Genomic DNA, 25581 nt, shown 5'->3' with positions numbered 1-25581 from the left:
CGTGCCGTTTTGCAAACTCCAGGTGTGTTGTGATGTCCCTTTTTCTCAGGAGTGGCTTCTGTCTTGGCTCTCTCCCAGAAAGCCCAGATTGGTGAAGTGCTGTAAATATTGTTGTCCTTCTGGCAGGTTCGCCAATCTCAGCCAAGGAACTCTGTAGTTTTCTCAGAGTAGTCAATGGGTTCTTGCCTTCCTCCCCAGTTGCTCAGTTTGGTCGGATGGCCAGCTCTAGACAGAGTCTGGTTAGTTCCGTAGGTTTACCATTTCCCAATGATGGAGACCACTGTGCTCTTGGAAAGTCAACACTCTAGAAATTGTTTCATACGCTTCCCCAGATACACTGAGCGTACTAAAACTCTTTCCATGATATAGACTGACCAGGTGAATCCAAGTGAAAGCTATGATCCCTTATTGATGTCACTTGCTAAATCCACTTCCATCAATTCAATCAGTCTAGATGAAGGGGAGGAGAGAGGTTTAAGAAGGATTTTTAAGGTCTGAGACAATTGAGACATGAGTGTGTATGGGCAAGACAAAATATTTAACAGGTTAACCTGTTATGGGGTATGGCAGAAGGTGGAGGGCGCACCTGTTTGAGTGTGTCAGGAACTGCAACACTGCTGGGTTTTTCACCCCCAACAGTTTCCTGTATGTATCAAGAATGGTCCACCACCCAAAGTACATCCAGCCAACTCATCAAGGCAAAGGGTGGCTACTTTGAAGAATCTAAAATATATTTTGATTTGTTTAATAAAAACTACTTAAGGCTAGGGGGCACTATTTTCACGTCCGGATGAAAAGTGTGCCCAAAGTAAACTACCTGCTACTCAGGCCCAGAAGCTAGGATATGCATATTATTAATAGATTTGGATAGAAAACACTCTGAAGTTAAAACTGTTTGAATGATGTCTGTGAGTATAATATAACTTATTTGGCAGGCGAAACCCCGAGGACAAACCATCCAGGATTTTGTTTTTGAGGTCACTCTCTTTTTAATGGGTTTTCAATGGGAATCTAGATTTCTAAGGCACTTGCTTGCAGTTCCTATCGCTTCCACTGGATGTCGATATATATCAACCGCAAATGTTGCAGTAGGAGAGGGAAAAGCAATACCTATCCAAACACTTTTGCGCGAGCAAAACTCATGTGACCGCTTGACGCGATGTTATCGTTCTGGCTCATTTTTCAAAATAAAATCATGAAACTATGTCTGAAGACTGTTGACACCTTGAGGAAGCGATAGGAAAAGGAATCTGGTTCATATCCCTTTAAATCCAGCAAAGGGAGGTTATGGAACATGGAGTTTTCAAAATAGAAGCCACTTCCTGTTTTGATTTTCCTGAGAGTTTTGCCTCTAATATCAGTTATGTTATACTCACAGACAATATTTTGACAGTTTTGGAAACTTTAGAGTGTTTTCTATCCAATACTAATAATAATATGCATATATTAGCAACTGAGACTGAGGAGCTGGCCGTTTACAATGGGCACCTTTTCATCCAAGCTACTCAATACTGCCCCTGCAGCCATAAAAAGTTAACAAGAAGTTCATTTTAAACCTGTGTATAACACTTGTATGATTTATGAATTATTATTATGAGTATTTCTGCTTTTGAATTTGGCGCGCTGCTATTTCCCTGGGTGTTGTCAAATCAATCCCGTTCACGTCTTAGAACTACCCCTCCCAGATCCGGGAGAATTGTCATCAACTACAAGAAATCTTACTAGAAAATATTCATATTCATGAAATCACAAGTGAAATATAGTGAAACACAGCTTAGCCTTTTGTTAATCACCCTGTCATCTCAGATGTTGAAATTATGCTTTACAGCCAAAGCAAGACAAGTGTTTGTGTAAGTTTATCGATAGCCTAGCATAGCATTATGTCCAGCTAGAAGCAGGAAGCTTGGTCACGAAAATAAGACAAGCAATCAAATTAAATCGTTTACCTTTGATGAGCTTTGGATGTTTTCACTCACGAGACTCCCAGTTAGACAGCAAATGTTAATTTTGTTCCATAAAGATTTTTTTTATAGCCAAAATACCTCTGTTTCTTGTCCACGTTTTGTTGAGAAATCCACCAGAAATTGCGGTCACGACAACGCCGAAAAAAACTCAGAATTAGATCCATAATATCGACAGAAACATGGCAAACGTTTTTTGTAATCAATCCTTAAGGTGTTTTTCAAATATCTATTCGATAATACACTGCTCAAAAAAATAAAGGGAACACTAAAATAACACATCCTAGATCTGAATGAATGAAATATTCTTATTAAATACTTTTTTCCTTACATAGTTGAATGTGCTGACAACAAAATCACACAAAAATGATCAACCCATGGAGGTCTGGATTTGGAGTCACACTCAAAATTAAAGTGGAAAACCACACTATAGGCTGATCCAACTTTGATGTAATGTCCTTAAAACAAGTCAAAATGAGGCTCAGTAGTGTGTGTGGCATCCACGTGCCTGTATGACCGCCCTACAAAGCCTGGGAATGCTCCTGATGAGGTGGCAGATGGTCTCCTGAGGGATCTCCTCCCAGACCTGGACTAAAGCATCCGCCAACTCCTGGACAGTCTGTGGTGCAACCGCAAATGTCTTTCACAGTAGGAGAGGGAAAAGCAATACCTATCCAAAATCTAATGGTGGATGGAGCGAGACATGATGTCCCAGATGTGCTCAATTGGATTCAGGTCTGGGGAACGGGCGGGCCAGTCCATAGCATCAATGCCTTCCTCTTGCAGGAACTGCTGACACACTCCAGCCACATGAGGTCTAGCATTGTCTGGCATTAGGAGGAACCAAGGACCAACCGCACCAGCATATGGTCTCCCAAGGGGTCTGAGGATCTCATCTCGGTACCTAATGGCAGTCAGGCTACCTCTGGCGAGCACATGTGCGGCCCCCCAAAGAAATGCCACCCCACACCATGACTGACCCACCGCCAAACCGGTCATGCTGGAGGATTTTGCAGGCAGCAGAACGTTCTCCACGGCGTCTCCAGACTGTCACGTCTGTCACATGTGCTCAGTGTGAACCTGCTTTCATCTGTGAAGAGCACAGGGCACCAGTGGCGAATTTGCCAATCTCTGTGTTCTCTGGCAAATGCCAAACGTCCTGCACGGTGTTGGGCTGTAAACACAACCCCCACCTAGGGACGTCGGGACCTCATACCACCCTCATGGAGTCTGTTTCTGACCGTTTGAGCAGACACATGCACATTTGTGGCCTGCTGGAGGTCATTTTGCAGGGCTCTGGCAGTGCTCCTCCTGCCCCTCCTTGCACAAAGGCGGAGGTAGCGGTCCTGCTGCTGGGTTGTTGCCCTCCTACGACCTCCTCCACGTCTCCTGATGTACTGGCCTGTCTCCTGGTAGCGCCTCCATGCTCTGGACACTACGCTGACAGACACAGCAAACCTTCTTGCCACAGCTCGCATTGATGTGCCATCCTGGATGAGCTGTACTACCTGAGCCACTTGTGTGGGTTGTAGACTCCGTCTCATACTACCACTGGAGTGAAAGCACAGCCAGCATTCAAAAGTGACCAAAACATCAGCCAGGAAGCATAGGAACTGAGAAGTGGTCTGTGGTTATCATCTGCAGAACCACTCCTTTATTGGGGGTGTTTTGCTAATTGCCTATAATTTCCACCTGTTGTCGATTCCATTTCCAACAGCATGTGAAATTTATTGTCAATCAGTGTTGCTTCCTAAGTGGACAGTTTGATTTTACAGAAGTGTGATTGACTTGGAGTTACATTGTGTTGTTTAAGTGTTCCCTTTATTTTTTTGAGCAGTGTATATCAACCAGGACAATTGGCTTTTCAGTGGGAGCGAGAGGAACAGTGGCCACCTTTGTCTATTACACACAAATCACTCTGAGAGCCACCACCTGACCACTGACGCAATGTTGTCGTTCACGCTAATTTTTCAAAATAAAAGCCTGAAACTATGTCTAGTGGCTGTTGAATCTGGTTGATATCCCTTTCAATGGGCAATAGGGATGCATAGAAAGACAGGGTTTCAAAACAAGAGTCATTTCCTGATTGGATTTTTCTCATGCTTTCGCCTGCAATATCAGTGCTGTTATACTCACAGACAATACTTTAGAGTGTTTTCTATCCTAAGCTGTCAATTATATGCATATTCTAGCATCTGGTCCTGAGAAATAGCCATTTACTTTGGGAACGTTATTTTTCCAAAAATGAAAATAGTGCCCCCTAGTTTCAAGAGGTTAACGGGATTGGCGCGCGAAGGGTTCACTAAGAAATTTTAACACCTTTTTGGTTACTACGTGATTCCATATGTGTTATTTCATAGTTTGGATGTCTTCAATATTATTCTACAATGTAGAAAATAGTTAAAAAATAAAAAAAATATTGAATGAGTAGGTGTCCAGACTTTTGACTGGTACTGTAAATATATCTGAGAGAAATAACACACCAAAAAACATAATATTGCAAAGTTGCTTAGGAGATTGTAGCAGAGCTGCCATGTCTGTCGTCGCCATATGTTGCCTACTCACATCTCATATTTTGCCTGAGTATAATATTTAATCTTTATGTTAATACATGCTGTGTTAATTTTGGCATGTTTACCTGCCTATGTACCATAGATCGCAAGTAATAAGTCAATGGAGCTAACTGGCTAGCTACTAGTACTGTTAGCTAATGAGATAGCCACAAATATTTGTTAGCTAGCTACCCACAACAAATTGACATTCGTTTTAGGTTATTTTTGCTGGTTAAACTATATGGTTAGCTAGACTATTAAGATTCCCATATCTAGCTGATAATTATGAAGTAATACGTTTGCTTTGTATATATCTTTAATCGTCTTTTGCTGCCATTGTTGTTGCTGGAAGAAACATGTGTTTTTGGAAACCTTCAAATGTGTTTTTGGAAACCTTCACATGTGACATTTTCCACGTGAAACCATGTGTTTTTGGACAGTTCACTTGATGAATTTCACATTAAGTTTCAAATTTGGATTTTCACATGTGAAATCATGTGTATTTGGAACACTTGATAATATTTGATTGCTTAAACTTTTACATGTGGATTTACATTTTCACGAGATTTCACAGGTGATGCCCTGTTTTCAACTTACATTTTTGACACACATGAATTCATTGTGTATGTTAATTTACACAATTATTTTCAACATGTCCTCACCTGAGATTTGAACTCACATCATTTTGGTTCACTGCATTCCGATCGTCCTTCTACACCACCACTCAAGAAAACGATTATATTTATTATAGTTATTCAGGTGTAACAGTAAAGCAGAATAATATGCCCCACCAACATGAGACAACTATACTGAAAACCCTGAAATTGCTGAAACAAGTAAGTGTAATCACTGATAACTAAAATAGCAGTGCAGATGGCACGCTTTTGCTAAGTGCAGAGATATATTATAGGTATTGAATGTGTATGGAAATGCTACAGACAGTGTGCCTCAAATCCAGAGGTTATTGAATGCATCCAAGATGCTATGAGTTCAAATCCCAGGTGTGGTTGTGTCCCAAGTGTGCTAACCAATGTTGAGGTAAATTCCATTTAAACTCCAGTCAATTCTAAAAGTAGAACAAATTCTACTTTGTAATTTTCCAGCATGGAAAATAATTTAATTATAATGATAATTTCTGTGTACTTCCTGAATATAGTTTGTTGTTGTATATTTACTAACAAAATTCAGTTTGACTTATTTACAGGATTTTTTATTAACAGTTTGTTCCATAAGTAGGGCTGTGGTGGTCATGAAACTTTGTCAGCCAGTGATTGTCAAGCCTATAACTGCCAGTTCCACGGTAATTGACCGTTAATTAACATAAACACACTGGTTTCCACGCATAGGCTACAAGCCACTGACACAGACCCTTGAAACATACACATTTTACATTTGAAAAAAGTTACATGAAGGGCATGAGCTCTGCATAGTTTTTTTGCGCAGGCTGCACACCCTTCATCAGTCTCCCATTGCCAATTTGACAAGCACTTGATAATGCCTTGAATTTCCCGGTGGCATCCCCTTTGTGTGGTCATAATGACCCCCCCCGCCAAAAAAAAAAACATGCCTTTTGCGGCCAGTGACTATTGGGCTGAATATAATAATTATAATTCCTTTCTCCCGGATGTGTGCTCCGATGGAACTCTCACTCACATGGCTCTCTCAGATATCTAAATTCTTATTAGCCAATATCGGGTCCTTCTCACAGGCTACAAGTGAAGACACAGATCGGGGATGCAACTGCACGTGTCCTTATCAAATTCCGAGGCGAATATTGAAGATATTGGAAGAACTTTCCACATTTACTTATCCTCAACCTACAAGATGAGTAGGCCATATGAACTGCAAAATCACTAGCCTATGTCAATCTACTATCCCCATAGTACAAAAGTTGACCTGTTCTGTACGATAAATAAATATTCCAAACATAGTCTGGGACATTTGTGGAATGCGATAGATCCCAAATAAATACAACCACTGGCATCCATTTTTTTTAAAGCAATGAGTCTGATGCAACTTAAAATGTTGATAAACACAGCAATGTGCACATGGCAGTAGCCTATAAGCGTGAATGTTACAAAATCAATTAGCGGGAAAACACCATTCCTCAAAGGATCTGAAATGGCGCTGAAGGAGATGGCTACCGTTTTACGATCCCGTAACCAATTTGTCCATGTTTTTTCACGTTATTTGTACGTTATTTTATACATACTGTTTCTTATGACCGTAAAGAGCTTCTAGATATCAGGACAGCGAAAACTCACCCCATACTGGAGGAATAGTTTTTCTTCAACAAGTTGGACGGGAATGATTTACTTCAGATGCCCGACAAGGCCCTCATCCCGGTAATTCGCAGGAGAAAGAGAAGGAGGTATCGTGGATGAAGATTTGGGTGCCTTGTTAGGATCCATTGCCGAGAGAGTAATCTACAATTACCATCGGTCCTATTAGCCAACGTACAATCAATTGAGACGTACAATCAATTAAAATAGACGAACGAGATCACGTATACCCTACCAACGGAACATTAAAAACTGTAATATCTTATGTTTCCACAAGTCGTGGCTCAACGACAACATGGATAACATACAGCTGGCAGGTTTGAAGCTTTTCGTCAGGATAGAACAACGGCCTCTGGTAAGACAAGGGGTGACGGTCTATGTATATTTGTAAACAACAGTTGGTGCACGACATCTAAGGAAGTCAAGGTTTTGCTCACGTGATAAGCTGTAGACCACACTATTTACAAAGAGAGTTTTCATAGCTGTCTATTTACCACCACAAACTGATGCTGGCACTAAGACCACACTCAATGAGCTGTATATGGCCATATGTAAACAGAAAAACGCTCACTCAGAGGAGGCGCTCTTAGTGGCCAGAATTTTTAAAGCAGGAAAACTGAAATCCGTTTTACCTCATTTCTACCAGCATGTTAAACGTGCAACCAGAGGGAAAACAATCTAGACCACCTTTACTCCACACACAGAGACCTGTACAAAGCTCTCCCTCCAAATCTGAACATAATTCTATCCTCCTGATTCCTGCTAACAAAAACTAAAGAAGGATGCACCAGTGACTCGGTCAATAAGAAAGTGGTCAGATGAAGCAGATGCTAAGCTACAGGACTGTTTTGCTAGCACAGAATGGAATGTGTTCCCGGGATTCTTCAGATGGCATTGAGTAGTACACCACATCAGTCACTGGATACATCAGTAAATGCATCGATGATGTTGTCCCAAAAGTGACCATACGTACATGCCCCAACCAGAAGCAATGGATTACAGGCAACATCTGCACTGAGCTAAAGGGTACCCTTACTTAATTTGAACTCATAACATATTGGTTCACAGGATTCCGTTCTTCCTGCTACACCACCATATCCACGTCAGTAACTGATTTCACCCGTATTCCCACACTTAGTGATTCAGGAGTAATTAAAACAGAATAATATGCCCCACCAATAAAAAAACGTAGGTGAAGCTAAACATTTGACTGGTACTGTATATGTCATTTTGCAGATGCTTTAATTCACAATTTAATATCCCTTTTGAAATGCAATAAATATTCCATTAACTTGTTGACAAGTTAACTAATGATATGTTGGATTCATGTCTCCAACTCTACCAAAAATATAGGTTAAATAATGGGATTAAGCCATTGGCTCAGATGTATCTACTGCTTGGACAGTTCCATCTTATTTAAATGTTGATATTTGGCTGCGTTGTCAACCAAACACAATTCAATATGTGACCCGATTCAAGAAACTAGGCATATGTCGCAAGTCATGACTTCACAGGAAAGCTGTTTGAACGTAAAAAATATATTTTTATTATCAAAATGCTTTTTTTGTGTGGCAGAAATGCCTTCTCAAACATGTGAACTTTCATGCCATCTGAAAATACGAAGAAAATTGTTAAATTACGAGCCTAGCTGGTTTAGCCACAGAAATAGCAGCAACCTTATGAGTGGGCTGGACATGCAGAGAGATGAGTTTGGATTGGTTTGCCATATAGCACGAATCTGTCTATTGGAGCTGGTCAGTATGTTTAGGTAATCGTGTTAATTGTGGCTTTAAACATTTTTTATCACGTAGTCAAACTGCATAAACCTAATGTCAAGTTAAAATGTACAGTTAGCTCGCAAGCAAATGTTATGTGTATGCTCTCCACTTTCTGGAGGACTGAGTTTTGAAATCAGTAGAATTTGAGTATGATAGCTAAGGAGATAGAGAAAACACCAGTCTGGATTACATCGTCAAACTAAGGCAACCATGCATGGCATCGGACAGGAGATGCATCCAAACATGATGTATACTGGTAAGATTTTCTGATATTACACTTTTCTAATTTTGACAGAAAGTGGGTTCAGTTCAAGTGTACTCTTAGCTAGCTAACGTTATGTGTATGATCTTATTCTTCGTATCTCAGACACATTTGCTTAACTAGTTATAGCCATAGAACCTGGTTGGTTAGCTGCAGATTCATGCAGGGTAGTAACGTCATGAGTTGTGATTATGCTCCATTGTTTAGCTAGCTAGCTAGCAAAATGTCTTAACAAAAGACTCCATTCTAATTTTGGCAAAGTATTTTCATTTCAAGTTAAAGTATACTGTTAGCTAGCTAGCTAACGTTAGCCGTCTGGCTCTCTAACTAAAGTTACATCATGCGTTTGGATTCATTGTTTACCTAGCAAGCTATCTAGCTAACTTTCTTAACAAAAGACTCTCATCTTAGTGTGCCAGAGCACAGAATAACTGATGTATTTTTGAATGGTCAACATCGGTTGAATATGTCCGGTGTTCATAAACGTCGGCAACAACGCGTTATTCAATTCAATTCAACAGTTACAGTCACCAGCGCTCTGGATAACATGAAAAAAGCCTAACCAGCTCTGCTAGGGTGAGTAAAATGGTCAGCTTGGGTTGTTCTCTAATTATGTGTCTGGAAGTAGCTAGCCAATGTTAGCCAGTTAGCTTGGGAGCTTGACTATAGTTGTGAGGTCAGAGCTTTCGGAACAACCCTACTTATTGGCCAGAGCATCCAGTGTGCACTCTCAACACTAAACCACAGATAAAGGGACAGTGCGAGTAATGTTCGGTGAGCGGTTCTCCCTTTCTTACAGTTGAATTCGTAAGTTTACATTTAAACTAGTACATTTAAACTCAGTTTTTCACAAATCCTGATATTTAATCCAGTAAAAAAATCCTGTTTTAGGTCAGTTAGGATCACAACTGTATTATAAGAATGTGAAATGTCAGGATAATAGTAGAGAAGGATTTATTTCAGCCTTTATTTATTTCACCATTTCGGTTAGCCTTCCACATGCTTCCCACAATACGTTTGGGGAATTTTGGCCCATTCCTCCTGACAGAGCTAGGCCTCCTTGCCTCCACACACTTTTTCAGTTCTGCCCAAAACATTTCTATAGGATTGAGGTCAGGGCTTTGTGATGGCCACTCCAATTCCTTGACTTTGTTGCCCTTAAGCCATTTTGCCACAACATTGGAAGTAAGCTTGGAGGTCATTGTCCATTTGGAAGACCCATTTGCAACCAAGATTTAACTTCCTGATTGTTGCTTCAATATATCCAATAATTTCCCTTTCTCATGAAGCCATCTATTTTGTGAAGTGCACCAGTACCTCCTGCAGCAAAGCACCCTCACAACATGATGCTGCCACCCCCGTGCTTCACGGTTGGGATGGTGTTCTTCGGCTTGCAAGCGTCCCCCTTTTTCCTCCAAACATAATGATGGTCATTATGGCCAAACAGTTCTATTTTGTTTCATCAGACCAGAGGACATTTCTCCAAAAAGTACGACCTTTGTCCTCATGTGCAGTTGCAAATCGTAGTCTGGCTTCTTTTATGGCGGTATTGGAGCAGTGGCTTCTTCCTTGCGGAGTGGCCTATCAGGTTATGTCGATATAGGACTAGTTTGACTGTGGATATAGATACTTTTGTACCGGTTTCCTCCAGCATCTTCACAAGGTCCTTTGCTGTTGTTCTGGGAACAACCAAAGTACATTCATCTCGAAGACAGTACGTGTGGTCCCAAGGTGTTTATCCTTGCGTACTACTGTTTGTACAGATGAATGTCGTACCTTCAGGTGTTTGGAAATTGCTCCCAAGGATGAACCAGACTTGTGGAGGTCTACAATCCTTTTCTGAGGTCTTGGCTGATTTCTTTTCATTTTGATGTCAAGCAAAAAGGCACTGAGTTTGAAGGTAGGCCTTGAAATACATCCACAGGTACACCTCCAATTGACTCAAATTATGTCAATTAGCCTATCAGAAACTTCTAAAGCCATGACATCATTTTCTGGAATTTTCCAAGCTGTTAATTAAAAGGCACAGTTAACTTAGTGTATGTACACTTCTGACCCACTGTAATTGTGATACAGTGAATTATAAGTGAAATCATCTGTCTGTAATCAATTGTTGGAAATTTTACTTGTGTCATGCACAAAGTAGATGTCCTAACTGACTTGCCAAAACTATAGTTTGTTAACAAGAAATCTGTGGAGTGGTTGAAAAACAAGTTTTAATGACTCCAACCTAAGTCTATGTAAACTTCCGACTTAAACTGTAGATGTCTGGGAGTAGCTGGCAAGTTAGTACAAAACAGTTGAAACATAACTTAAAGATATGGGTGGAGCTAAGGCTTAAGAGGATGTGAACAATGCAGTTGCAAAGGGAGGTGTATAGTTCCAGTGTCTTTGGCTTAATGATGAGCTTTGTGGGCACTATGGTGTTGAACTCTGAGCTGTAGTCAATGAACTGCATTCTCATAAAGGTGTTCCTTTTGTCCAGGTTGGAAAGGGCATTGTGGAATGTGATGGAGATTGCGTCATCTGTGGATCTGTTGGGGCGGTATGCGAATTGGAGTGGGACTATGGTTTCCGAGATGATGGTGTTGATGTGAGCCATGACCAGCCCTTAAAGCACTTAATTGATACGGACGTGAATGCTATGGGGCGGAGGTTAACTTCACTTTCTTGGGCACAGGGACTATGGTGGTCTGCTTGAAACATGTAGGTATTACAGACTCGGTCAGAGAGAGGTGGAAAATGTCAGTGAAGACACTTGCCAGTTTGTTTGTGCATGCTGAGGGCATGTCCCAGTAATCCGACAGGCCCCGTGGCCTTGTAAATGTTGACCTGTTGAATTAAAGGTCTTGTTTAATTAAAGGTCTTGTTCGGCTACGGGGAGCGTGATCACACAGTCATCCAGAACAGCTAGTGCTCTCATGCATGCCTCAGTGTTGCTTGCTTCGAAGTAAGCATAAAAGGCATTTAGCTCATCTGATAGGCTCGCCAGGCTGGGTTTCCCTTTGTAGTCCGTAATAGTTTGCAAGCCCAGCCATATCCTTTGGAACTGGTGTAGTAGGATTCAATCTTAGTCCTATATTGACGTTTTGCCTGAAGCCATCATGGGAATTCTTCTAAGCGTCCAGTTTAGTGTCCCACTCCTTGAAAGCAGCAGCTCTAGCATTTAGCTCGGTGAGGATGTTGCCTGTAATCCATGGCTTCTGGTTGGGATATGTATACTGTGGGGACAACGTCGTCGATGCATTTATTGATATAGCCAGTGACAGAGGTGGTATACTCCTCATTGTCATTGGATGAATCCCGGAGCATCCGGGTCGTTTGACCACTTACGTATTGAGCGAGTCACTGGTACTTCCTGCTTTAGTTTTCCTTGGAATCAGGAATCAGGAGGATAGAATTATGGTCATATTTGCCAAATGGAGGATAACAGAGGGCTTTGTATGCGTCTCTGTTTGTGGAGTAAAGGTGGTCTAGAGTTGTTTTGCCTCTGGTTGCACATGTGACATGCTGGTAGAAATGAGCTAAAATGAATTTCAGTTTGCCTGCATTAATGTCCTCTGCCACTAGGAGCGCTGCTTCTGGGTGAGCATTTTCTTATTTTCTTATGGCCTTATACAGTTTGTTAAGTGTGGTCTTATTTCCAGCATCGGTATGTGGTGGTAAATAGACAGCTACGAAAATATAGATGAAAACTCACTTGGTAAATAGTGTGATAGTTTATCATGAGGTGCAATACCTCGAGACCTCCTTAATATTAGATATTGCGCACCAGCTGTTATTGCCAAAGAGACATACCTCCCCCCATCTTACCAGATGTAGCTGTTCTGTCCTGCCCGATGCACAGAAAATCCAGCCAACTGAATATTATCCGTGTCGTCATTCAGCCACGACTTGGTGAAACATAAGATATTACCGTTTTTAATGTCCTGTTGGTAGAATTGTCTGGAGTGGAGATCTTCCAGTTTATTTTCCAATGATTCCGGGTTGGCCAAGAGAACGGATGTTAGAGGCAGGTTACCCACTCACCGACAAATTCTCATAAGGCAACCCGGTCCCCGCTCCCTGTATTTCTGTCTTTTTTCTTCACGCGAATTTTGGGTTTTGGGCCTGGTGAAGCAGTATAACCTTTGCGTCGGACTCATTTAACAAAAAACTTAGGAAAAAAAAAAAGTTTGAGGAGTGTAATCACTCTTCTGATATCCAGAAGCTTTTTTCAGTCATACTTCCAATGTAACATTCAACCTTAAAATGAGTAACACATACAGTACATGGCCACATTTTGAGGTTACTAGAACTATACTTTTCTTCTTATGTAATCATAAAAAGTGTGGATGCTCAAGATAGCATGTATAGGTTGTTGCATCTCTGTGGAGATCTTCACAATTGCTGTAATAATCTCACAGAATCTCGAACGGCATTGATCAACTGCAATCCAGGTCATTTGGTTCTGCTATTAGATGAAGCACAGTTATATCAGTTGTATAAATAAATCATATGACAATTCCCATTTGAACTTTGCTGTGCTTTTAAATGGTTGAAAATGCCGTGAGACTTTTCTGTGACAACTAAACCCATTGGATTTTGGTTGTGCTTTTAGACGATTGAAAGCATAGTGATAACATATTGGAAATTCAACTAACTTTTGGCTGTATTTTTGAGTGGGTGAATATAGGTTGTAATCTTATTGATGAACATCTCAACCAAATATTACCCTGTTATCCACATTGAAATGACGTAGTGTGCCCACTGGATCACAGGTTAACATTAAATCATACATTTAACTGACAGATATCCACAAGCAGACTACAAACAAAGATACCATGGTAGAAATGTATGAATACCCAGCACATACACATGGTTTCTTTTTGTGTTTCTTTTTTCTTTAGCCATAGCATCACTCCGAGCATGACTCCGAGCCAGACTACAGTGGATATGTAGCACAGACTATAATTTTTTGCCCTGAAATAGTACATATATATTTCCAGATAGCAGGTCTTCTAGTAAAATACATATTTTTGTCTGTTAAAAGGAAGTTTCATAATTGCTTCCAGGTGAATACTTTGAACATATGTACCTTTGGGGCAAGTATGCATTGAATAATTCATGACATCTTGTACATCTGTAATAGGAATTCAAGAGACAAAACAGTGAGGTAAGAATAATTCAACCTGTGATGTAGACTTTTATTTTATCCCACTGCCTGCTCTGCCTTTGAAGAAAACATGAAGATTGAATCTCCCCTCTATTATTGACTAAGGCTGACTAGACGGGGACCAAATACACTAATCATGTCAGATATCATTAATATGTTAATTAACATTGAAACTCTACAGGTTCATCACTGAGAATTCACTGTTCATTTTTGAATGTGTTCAATATTTCATTGGATACTGTTACATCTTTACGGAAGAGAAAACAAGTGTGCAATTTGCCATCACAAAGGAGTAATCATGCATATGACAATGAGGGGAAACGGAACTCATCTGTACCTTGCTGTGTCGCTCTAGCCTGCCAGGATCTGCAGTTTGTTGTTTCTCTCCTATCTGTCCTTGAAAAGAGGTTGACTTTTGCTGTCTGTCTGTCTGGAAATGCCTTCTGTCTTTGTGTGTGTTGTCAAAGGGCCTGAAATCACAGGGAGAGTTGGTTTGGTCATATGCATAGAGATGAAGTGAAGCATGGATCCTATACTAAATTAAGAGTGGTATTACATTTTCCTTGGCTAGCTTAAACACTTTTTTTGTGCTGTGAAAATGTATAACTTGAGTTCAATATAAAGTTTTCTTGTGTGAACAAAATAAACTCAACTGTAGCAATATAAACATTCTACTCTATTGCAGTGCTATACCCATATTGTGTCTCCAGGAATTCACAATATGTTTTGATATAAGAAAAACATGATTTGTGATTGCACAATGTTTAAATACACACAGTGACTTGCGAAAGTACTCAGCCCATTGGCATTTTTCCTATTTTGTTGGCTTACAACCTGGAAATAAAATAGTTTTTTTGAGGGTTTGTATCATTTGATTTACATAACATGCCTACCACTTTGAAGATGCCAAATATTTTTTGGGTGTGAAACAAACAAGAAATAAGACCAAAAAATCTGAAAACTATTCCCCCCCCAAAATCAATACTTTGTAGAGCCACCTTTCCCAGCAATTACAGCTGCAAGTCTCTTGGGGTATGTCTCTATAAGCTTAGCACATCTAGCCACTGGGATTTTTGCCAATTCTTCAAGGCAAAACTGCTCCAGCTCCTTCAAGTTGGATGGGTTCCGCTGTTGTACAGCAATCTTTAAGTCATACCACAGATTCTCAATTGGATTGAGGTCTGGGCTTTGACTAGTCCATTCCAAGACATTTAAATGTTTCCCCTTAAACCACTCAAGTGTTGCTTTAGCAGTATGCTTAGGGTCATTGCCCTGCTGGAAGGTGAACCTCCATCCCAGTCTCAAATCTCTAGAAGACTGAAACAGGTTACCCTCAATGATTTCCCTGTATTTAGCTCCATTCATCATTTCTTCAATTCTGACAAGTTTACCAGTCCCTACAATTGAGTATAACATAACTGATATTGCAGGCGAAAACCTGAGGAAAATCCAACCCGGAGGTGCTGTTTATCCTGAAAGCTCTCTGTTCCATTGCCTGCCTTCGCTCCATTTAAAGGGATATCAACCAGATTTTCCTATGGCTTCCCCATGATGTGAACAGTCTTTAGACATAGTTTCAGGCTTTTATTTTGAAAAGTGAGCGAGAAAGATCACATCGCGTCATTGTATGGCTGGGTGCCAGCAGCGTTTTGCATGCGCAACAGCTTGGAGCAGACATTTCTCTCTCTCTCCTATTGAAGAAGCTAACAATCCCGGTTTAAATATTATCGATTATATATTGTAAAAACAACCTGAGGATTGATTATAAAAAAAGTTTGACATGTTTCTACAAAATTTACAGATACTATTTGGAATTGTCGTCTGCGATGTCGTGACCGCTCGAGCCTGTGGATTTCTGAACATAACGCGCCAACCAAATGGAGGTATTTTGGATATAAAAATAATCGTTATGGAACAAAAGGAACATTTATTGTGCAACTGGGAGTCTCGTGAGTGCAAACATCCGGAGATCATCAAAGGTAAGCGATTCATTTTATTGCTTTTCTGACTTTCATAACCAATCTACTTGGCTGCTAGCTGTTTGTAATGTTTTGTCTACTGAGAGAGATGTCCTTGCATAAACGCTTGTATGCTTTCGCCGAAAAGCTTTTTTGAAATCTGACACGCCAGGTGGATTAACAACAAGCAAAGCTGTGTTTTGCTATATTGCACTTCTGATTTCATGAACATTTAATATTTTTAGTAATGTAATTTGAATGTGGCGCTCTGCAATTCAGCGGATGTTGATGAAAAAGATCCCGCTAACAGGATGGGTGCATCAAGAGGCATTTGCTTTTAACAGGCCACTCTTCCATAAAGCCCAGCTCTGTGAAGTGTACGGCTTAAAGTGGTCCTATGGACAGATATTCCAATCTCCGCTGTGGAGCTTTGCAGCTCCTTCAGGGTTATCTTTGGTCTCTTTGTTGCCTCTCTGATTAATGCCCTCCTTGCCTGGTCGGTGATTTTTGGTGGGCAGCCCTCTCTTGGCAGGTTTGTTTTGGTGCCATATTCTTTCCATTTTTTAATAATGGATTTAATGGTGCTCCGTGGGATGTTCAAAGTTTCTGATATTTATTATAACTTAACCCTGATCTGTACTTCTCCACAACTTTGTCCCTGAACTGTTTGGAGAGCTCCTTGGTCTTCATGGTGCCGGTTGCTTGGTGGTCCCCCTTGCTTAGTAGTGTTGCAGACTCTGGGGGCTTTCAGAACAGGTGTGTATATGTACTGAGATCATGTGACACTTAGATTGCACAAAGGTGTACTTTATTTAACTAATTATACGCACCACTTTTCCGTTTTTATAATTTAAAGTTTTTTTAAATAAGTTTTATTTTTCATTTCACCAATTTGGACTATTTTGTGTATGTCCATTACATGAAATCCAAATAAAAATATATTTAAATTACAGGTTGTAATCCAACAAAATAGGAAAAACGCCAAGAGGGTTAATACTTTTGCAAGGCACTGTACTCATGGTAATGTAGCATGGGACAGTACAGGATGACGCATAGTGATATTTGGAAGAATGGGGAAGAATTTTAGACACAGTAAAGCACAGTGACACAACATAGTGGAATATAGGTATAAATAATAGATGCTTAAGGATACATTGTTGATAAAGATAATGAGGCAAGGTGAATCCCATGCTCAATTCCAGTCGTATTATGATTAGAAAACATACTTTTTTTTTCAATAAGCAGCATAGTTAAAACATTGGAAGTAATATGAGGAATAACGTCATTGTTTCTCATAGTTAGAAAGGAGACATAGTATTGACAATGCTGAGGTGAGGTTATTGCTGCCTCTTACGGTGCATTCGGAAAGTATTCAGACCTCTTGAATTTTTCAAAATTTTGTTAAGTTACAGCCTTACTTTAAAATGTATTCAATTAATTTTTTTCCTCAATAAATCTACACACAATACACTATAATGAAAATGCAAAAACAGGATCGTGTCGAAGCACAGATCTGGCTGGGGAAGGGTACCAAAACATTTCTGTAGCATTTAAGGTCACCAAGAACACAATGTACTACAATGAAGAAGTTTGGAACCACCAAGAGAGCTGGCCACCCGGACGAACTGAGCAATCGGGGGGAGAAGGGCCTTGTTCAGGGAGGTGACCAAGAACCTGATGGTCACTCTGACAGAGCTTCAGAGTTCCTCTGTGGAGATGGGAGAAACATCCAGGACAACCATCTCTGCAACACTCCACCAATCAGGTATTTCTGGTAGAATGGCCAGACGGAAGCCACATAACAGCTCGCTTGGAGTTTTCCAAAAGGCACCTAAAGGACTCGAACAAGATTCTCTGGTCTGATGAAACCAAGATTGAACTCTTTGGCCTGAATGCCAAGTGTCACGTCTGGAGGAAACTTAGCACCATCCCTACGGTGAAGCATGGTGGTGGCAGCATCATGATGTGGGAATGTTTTTCAACGGCAGGGACTGAGAGACTAGTCAGGATCGAGGAAAAGATGAACGGAGCAAAGTAGAGAGATCCTTGATGAAAACCTGCTCCACATTGCATAGCCAAGACATCACAAGAGTAGCTTCGGAACAAGTCTCAATGTCCTTGAGTGGTCCAGCTAGAGCTTGTTTTTGCTTTGTAATTATGGGGTACTGTGTGTAGATTGATGATGGAAAAAATGATTTAATCCATTTTAGAATAAGGCTGTAATGTAACAAAATGTGGAAAATGTCAAGGGGTCTGAATACTTTCCGAATGCACCGTATGTTCTGACCTATTGCCAGTCTAGCATTGTATCTCCATAATGCTCAATGTCAGGATTTGTGATGGGTAGGCTATTCCTACAACCTTTACTCATACTGTACAGTGCTTAGACGAGCAGCTGGCCACTCCATGGTGGCTGTGTTCAACTTGTGTTTTGATTGGACCTGTTAAAGCCTGGCTGCCCAATGGGATCAATTAGGGAAAGGGCTACACCACAGCCCAGTCTGCCTGTCATCTGTAGATCTCCGTGCTGTCCACTCAAGCATTCACTCAATTGGAGGAGCTTTTTTAACACGTCACTGGGCACAAACAAACACACACTGTATGTACACATAAAAGGCAACAAACACAAGTGTGCATAAACTCACGTACATGTACAGTGAAAATAAAAACATATCCATGCAAATGTGTTCACACACATTTCTGGTCAAATATTAATGGATAGCATAGCCACACACACACACACACACACACACACAGTTCATGCCAATAATCTTTATCAAAAAGGTGTTGCAGACATAGGGTAAGAGTTGGGCTGCTGAAAAGTGTATGAGATTGAACAAAGCTTGCTTCTTTCTGGTTCTTCACATGGACTCTTCATGTCTGCTGCCAAATATGACTGATTAAAGTAATCCCATTCCTCAATGATGATATACCACATAATAATTTCTAGCCTGCCACATGCTCAAGAGAGAGGTAATAGCCAAAGATCATGTAATGTCATTGCATCTAAAAAATAGTGTGAATGTGAGTTTACAATAACCAATTCTTGGGTTTTAATATAATACATTTTGTTATCTGTCATTTTGGGGGGATAAATAGACTTGCTAAAGTTAACTGGAAAACAAAAGTGACTGTGTTTCCTGGGTATGAACATAATCACTTTTTGATAAATCATTAAAGGAATGTGTTTTGATTTAGGTGAATAGGCAAGCAACTGACAAATATTTCAAAGCAAAGAAACTAGCCTGGGCAACCAACCAGCAACCCTGCCCAAAATCTCTTTGCATATGCCCAGCTTGGAAGCAGTGGGGCCAGAAGGTTTGGCACAACAAAGAATAAGACAGAAGAGTTGGCTTAATTGTGCTTAAGTCAACACCTCTGTCTTATTCTTTGTTGTGCCAAACCTTCTGGCCCCACTGTTTTCAAGTTGGTCATATGCAAAGACATTTTTGGTCAGGGTCGCTGGTTGCCCTAGCAAATGAGTAATGCTAGGTAACTTGCTAGCACAATTGTAGCTAGCAAGACATTTAAAGTGGAACTGACAACATTTTAAATTTCAGACACGATAGAACGGCCAAAGGGGGCGGTGTTGCAATCTACTGCAAAGATAGCCTGCAGAGTTCTGTCCTACTATCCAGGTCTGTACCCAAACAATTTGAACTCTACTTTTAAAAATCCACCTCTCTAAAAACAAGTCTCTCAGCGTTGCCGCCTACTATAGACCACCCTCTGCCCCCAGCTGTGCTCTGGACACCATATGTGAACGGATTGCCCCGCATCTATCTTCAGAGCTCGTGCTGCTAGGCGACCTAAACTGGAACATGCTTAACACCCCAGCCATCCTACAATCTAAGCTTGGTGCCCTCAATCTCACACAAATTATCAATGAACCTACCAGGTACCACCCCAAAGCCGTAAACACGGGCACCCTCATAGATATCATCCTAACCAACTTGCCCTCTAAATACACCTCTGCTCTTTTCAACCAAGATCTCAGCAATCACTGCCTCATTGTCTGCATCCGTAATGGGTCAGCGGTCAAACGACCTCCACCCATCACTGTCAAACGCTCTCTGAAACACTTCAGCGAGCAGGCCTTTCTAATCAACCTGGCCGGGAAATGCTGGAAGGATATTGATCTCATCCCGTCAGTAGAGGATGCCTGGTTATTTTTTTTAAATGCCTTCCTCACCATCTTAAATAAGCATGCCCCATTCAAGAAATTTAGAACCAGGAACAGATATAGCCCTTGATTTTCTCCAGACCTGACTGCCCTTTACCAACACAAAAACATCCTATGGCGTTCTGCATTAGCATCGAACAGCCCCCGTGATATGCAGCTTTTCAGGGACGCTAGAAACCAATATACACAGGCAGTTAGAAAAGCCAAGGCTAGCTTTTTCAAGCAGAAATTTGCTTCCTGTAACACAAACTCAAAAAAGTTCTGGGACACTGTAAAGTCCATGGAGAATAAGAACACCTCCTCCCATGCTCTTCAACCCATCGCTGCCTGGTCCTGTCCGCCTGTCCAACATCACTACTCTGGACGACTCGGAATATGTGGACAACTAAAAATACCTAGGTGTCTGGTTAGACTGTAAACTCTCCTTCCAGACTCACATCAAACATATCCAATTCAAAGTTAAATCTCGAATTGGGTTTCCTATTTCGCAACAAAGCATCCTTCACTCATGCTGCCAAACATGCCCTTGTAAAACTGACCATCCTACCAATCCTCGACTTTGGCGATGTCATTTACAAAATAACCTCCAATACACTACTCAATAAATTGGATGCAGTCTATCACAGTGCCATTGGTTTTGTCACCAAAGCCCCATATACTACCCACCACAGCGACCTGTACGCTCTCGTTGGTTGGCCCTCGCTTCATACTCATCGCCAATGGTCATCTACAAGACCCTGCTAGGTAAAGTCCCCCCTTATCTCAGCTCGCTGGTCACCATAGCAGCACCCACCTGTAGCACGGGCTCCAGCAGGAAAATCTCTCTGGTCACCCCCAAAACCAATTCTTCCTTTAGCCGCCTCTCCTTCCAGTTCTCTCCTGCCAATGACTGGAACGAACTACAAAAATCTCTGAAACTGGAAACACTTATCTCCCTCAATAGCTTTAAGCACCAGCTGTCAGAGCAGCTCACACATTACTGCACCTGTACATAGCCCATCTATAATTTCTATCTCTACTTTGCACATTCTTCCACTGCAAATCTACCATTCCAGTGTTTTACTTGCTATATTGTATTTACTTCGCTACCATGGCCTTTTTTGCCTTTACCTCCCTTATCTCACCTCACTTGCTCACATTGCAATATAGACTTATTTTTCTACTGTATTATTGTTTGTTGTTTGTGTCGAACTGCTTTGCTTTATCTTGGCCAGGTCGCAATTGTAAATGAGAACTTGTTCTCAACTTGCCTACCTGGTTAAATAAAGGTGAAAAATAAAAATAAATAATAACTACTTTGCGACTATAAAACAAACATAATATCAGTTAAAAATATTCAATTCTCAATTTATGCTACAAAACCAACTTTATAAGAGGTTTTAAAAATAGGTTATATTTACCTCAACATTCCATGATGTACATTAAGGCATTGTTGGCAGAATAGATTGCTGCAGTTCAATGCATTATTAATTTAATTCACCAATACATTTTTTGGTTGTCCAAAAAATATTGCTATCAGCTTGTAAATCACAGCTGGCCTGGTACAATGTTTCCTGCCTCTATTCGGGATACACTGTTTCAGTTTCAATGGCTCAACATTTTGGACAAAACGGACAAATGTAACTAAGGCTGGGAATGACAATAAATGAGCAAGGGCAATGATCACAAGTCAGTCATAACATGGCTAATAGGCTAGTGTATCTATTTATGTAGCAACCAGCTAAAAACACTGAGCCTAATGTTATCTGGATAGCTAGCTAGCTGCTAGGAGGATGTCATGTCCTTGGAGGAGTGGGTAAGTGACTAACTTTTCCCCTCATCATTTTTCGGTGGCTATACACAGCTTGTGATGCAGGTGTCATTTGGTTAGCTAGCAAGAACTTGAACAACTGTTATCCATTTAGCATATCTCTTGTGTTAGTAAATTCACTCTGGTTTCAGAGCCCTCTTGCCTGAGTGTACCAGAGTGCAGAATAACTGATTAATTTATGAATGAGTAGCATCCAATGAATATGAACGGTGTCCATAAATGTAAGAAAATAAAGTAATCATTAGTCATGAACACTTTAGATAACATGTAAACAGCCTAACCAGCTCTGCTAGGGTAAGTAAAATAGTCAGAGTAAGGTGTTCTCTCAAGCTAGCCAACTTTAAACGTTAGTTTTGGGTGCTTGGTTGGGACAAGCATGCATTGTTGGCAGGCAAGCTGCAAAAGGATGAGTATGCTACAATTCCTCATCGTTTATCTTTGCAAGTTTGATGGTCAACTAGCTGAACAAGTTTTAGAGGGCTTATCTAATGTTCCTTCATTAGATGCTGGCTCATCTTTCTCTGGCTAGCATTATTAGCTGATCTTTTTGTTGCTGAGGTGCATAACTGAGGGAGTGAGAGCCTACCTTTTCATGGTTGTTTGATCAATAGGACTGTATTTTCTTAAATGTAAGAGGACTCCCTAGTGGTATTAACATATGTGACCCGTTTCAGGAAACTAGACTGAAGTCACTACTTCACTTGAGAGTCGTTTGAACTTTTCATCAAAATGTGTTTTTTTGGCTTCTGGAACATGAACTTTCATGTGTCTTAATAACAAACGTGTATGCCATCTGTAAATACAAATAACATTGTTAAATTATGATTGGCTAAGATAATGAATAGGCTGGACATGCCAAGAGAAGTTTAGATTGGTCTGCCATATAGCACGCTTCTGTCTATTTGAGGCGGTCAGTATGTGTAGGTAATCCTGTCTAACGATGCTTTAAAAAAAATGTATCACGTAGTAAAACTGCATAAACCTAATGTCAACTTAAAGTGTACTGTTAGAAAACACTATGAAGTTTCTAAAACAGTTTGAATGATGTATGTGAGTATAACAGAACTCATATGGCAGGCAAAAACCTGAGAAAAAATCCAACCAGGAAGTGGGATATCTGAAGTTGGTCGTTTTTCAACTCATTCCCTATTGAAGATAGAGTGGGATATTGGTCATGTTGCACTTCCTAAGGCTTCCACTAGATGTCAACCATCTTTAGAAACTTGTTTGAGGCTTCAACTGTAAAGGAGGGGCTCATAAGGGCTCTTTGAGTCAGTGGTCTGGCAGAGTGCCACAAACTCATGACGCTCGTTCACATAAGAGCGTTCAATTGCTTTCCTACAGAAAAAGGAATTATCCCGTTGGAACATTATTGAAGATTTATTCTATACATCGTTTGACATGTTTCTACGGACTGTAACGGACCTTTTTGACATTTCGTCTGCTCCTAGTGAACGTGCTTCGTGAGTTTGGATTTGTTTACAAAACGCGCTAACAAAAGTAGCTATTTGGACATAAATGATGGACATTATCGAACAAAACAAACATTTATTATGGGAACTGGGATTCCAGCTTGTTTGGTCTCTGAGCGCAGTACTCAGATTATTGCATGGTTTGCTTTTTCCGTAAATCTTTTTTGAAATCTGACACAGCGGTTGCATTAAGGAGAAGTGTATCTAAAGATAACATAACATTTATTATGAGCATTTCTGTAAATTGATGTGCCTCTCTGCAAAATCACCAGATGTTTTTGGAACTACTGAACTTAACACGCCAATGTATACTGAGATTTTTTGATATAAATAAGAACTTTATCGAACAAAACATACATGTATTGTGTAACATGAAGTCCTATGAGTGTCAATCGATGAAGATCATCAAAGGATAGTGATTAATTCTATCTCTATTTCTGATTTTTGTGACTCCTCTCTTTGGCTGGTGTAGACAAAGAAGGGCTCTCCAATAGTAGTACCAAAATATTCAAAGGCCATTTTCTCAAATGTGAGTTTACAAGTTTATCAAATTTCAAAGCAAAATTACTTTCCCATAGTTCCTCAACTATGTATGACATACCATTTTGTAGCTGTGAGTCTCTACTTTTATCCAATGTAAAAAACTCTTTCAAATTTTGCTACATAAGACCGATTTAAGCCCGTTGGTCATATATTTGCAGAAATCCATTCAGGTGTACTTTGTGGCTTTTGGCAAATGCATTCTAATGATCTAAAGTCGCTGTTGCAACTGCTTGTAAACACACAGTCCAGTGCAAAGTGAATGATGGCAGGCCTGTGTGCAAATAGATGTTTGTATAAATGCCGACTGTAGCTCTGATTGACTATGGCACACCGGTCTGGTAGACTCTGCTCCTGGAGGAGACATGTTTTTAATAGGTTGTATTTATTAATTGTCCAAACGCATGGAAGCTTTTACACTCAACATTGCTATGACAATTTCACAAAGGCTTTAGTATTCCTAATTCCAAAACATTATAAGAAGTTACGAAAACTTGAAAATGGCCATATAAGTGCTCGCTTGTCAGAAAATGTTTTAAAAGTGGGGGTGTACAGTGCATTCGGAAAGTATTCAGAACCCTAGACTTTCCACATTTTGTTACACTACAGCCTTATTCTAAAATGGATTAAATCATTTTTTCCCTCATCAATCTACACACAATACTGCATGATGACAAAGCAAAAACAGTTTTTTACTGAAATAAAAACTGAAATATTACATTTGCAGATGGGGTAATAAGGGAGATTACAGAGTCTGCAGTGTGATAATAGCACAAGGTGTTATTCTATATGTATAGAAAAATACATAGGAAGTAATAGGAAGTAATAGTGCATAGGAAGTAATGACAGAGAATCATTGAAGATGCACATGGGGTAATAAGGGAGATTACGGATATAATAGCACGAGGTCCTATTCTATATTTGTATAGAAAGATACATTTGGTTCATAGTAACTAACGACAAGAGAATCATTGAAAATGCACATGGAGTAATAAGGGAGATTACTGTAGCGGCAAGAGAATGGTTGAAGATACATATGGTGTATAGCAAGTAAGGACAAGAGAATTGCTGAAGATAGACAAGGAGTATTAAGAGATAAATGTGTGGGTTTGGGAGAAGAAGCCTTGTGAGATATTGGTCTGTCACATGAATGAAGCAAATGTTAATGATTCATTAATTATGAATGATGAATAAGCTATATCATAACTTGTCTGCATTGTGGCAGACCAGTGGGTTTGGTCAAGACTTGTACACAGATCAGACACGGACAGAGTATGATTAGCTTGGTTTCGCGGGTGTTTATTGAATAATAAATCAACAGAAAAGGATAGGTCTCCCCCATGAGACCCTCTCCGGGATACCGTCTTCTGGGCTCCGGGTCTTGCTGTCGGGCACACAAACTCAAACTCCCTGATCTTAGCTCGGGTACCGTCTCCAACTACACGGAAGTCACCTTACATCCCCCAGTCCTCTCCGGTGTGCTGGCCTTCTGGCAGCTTTATGGGGCTTGTACAGCTGGTCAGCAATCAGCCTTTGATTACTCACCAACTCCCCAATCAGCCCCAATTAGTCCTGGGCGGCGAGCCCGTCGAGACCTGGCACGTCCAGCAGATGGAGCCATTGCCTCG

At 40.5% G+C, this 25581-nt stretch overlaps 1 protein-coding gene across 1 annotated transcript in view; it reads right to left on the bottom strand.

The window, feature by feature from the left end:
- Nucleotides 1–25581, bottom strand: part of LOC110492721 (chemokine-like protein TAFA-5) — a 162564-nt gene that overhangs the window by 8472 nt on the left and 128511 nt on the right. The window contains exon 4 of the mRNA XM_090203678.1: nt 14328–14460. Within this exon, the coding sequence (XP_090059804.1) occupies nt 14452–14460 (9 nt within the window). The 3' untranslated portion in view covers nt 14328–14451. The remainder of the gene's footprint in view (nt 1–14327; nt 14461–25581) is intronic.

The sequence above is a fragment of the Oncorhynchus mykiss genome, chromosome 2, assembly GCF_057628025.1.
Source record: "Oncorhynchus mykiss isolate SJ-2025 chromosome 2, ASM5762802v1, whole genome shotgun sequence".
In the NCBI taxonomy this organism is placed as follows: domain Eukaryota; kingdom Metazoa; phylum Chordata; class Actinopteri; order Salmoniformes; family Salmonidae; genus Oncorhynchus; species Oncorhynchus mykiss.
Note: the sequence above shows the minus strand (reverse complement) of the source record. Positions and strands in the feature narration are given on the sequence as shown.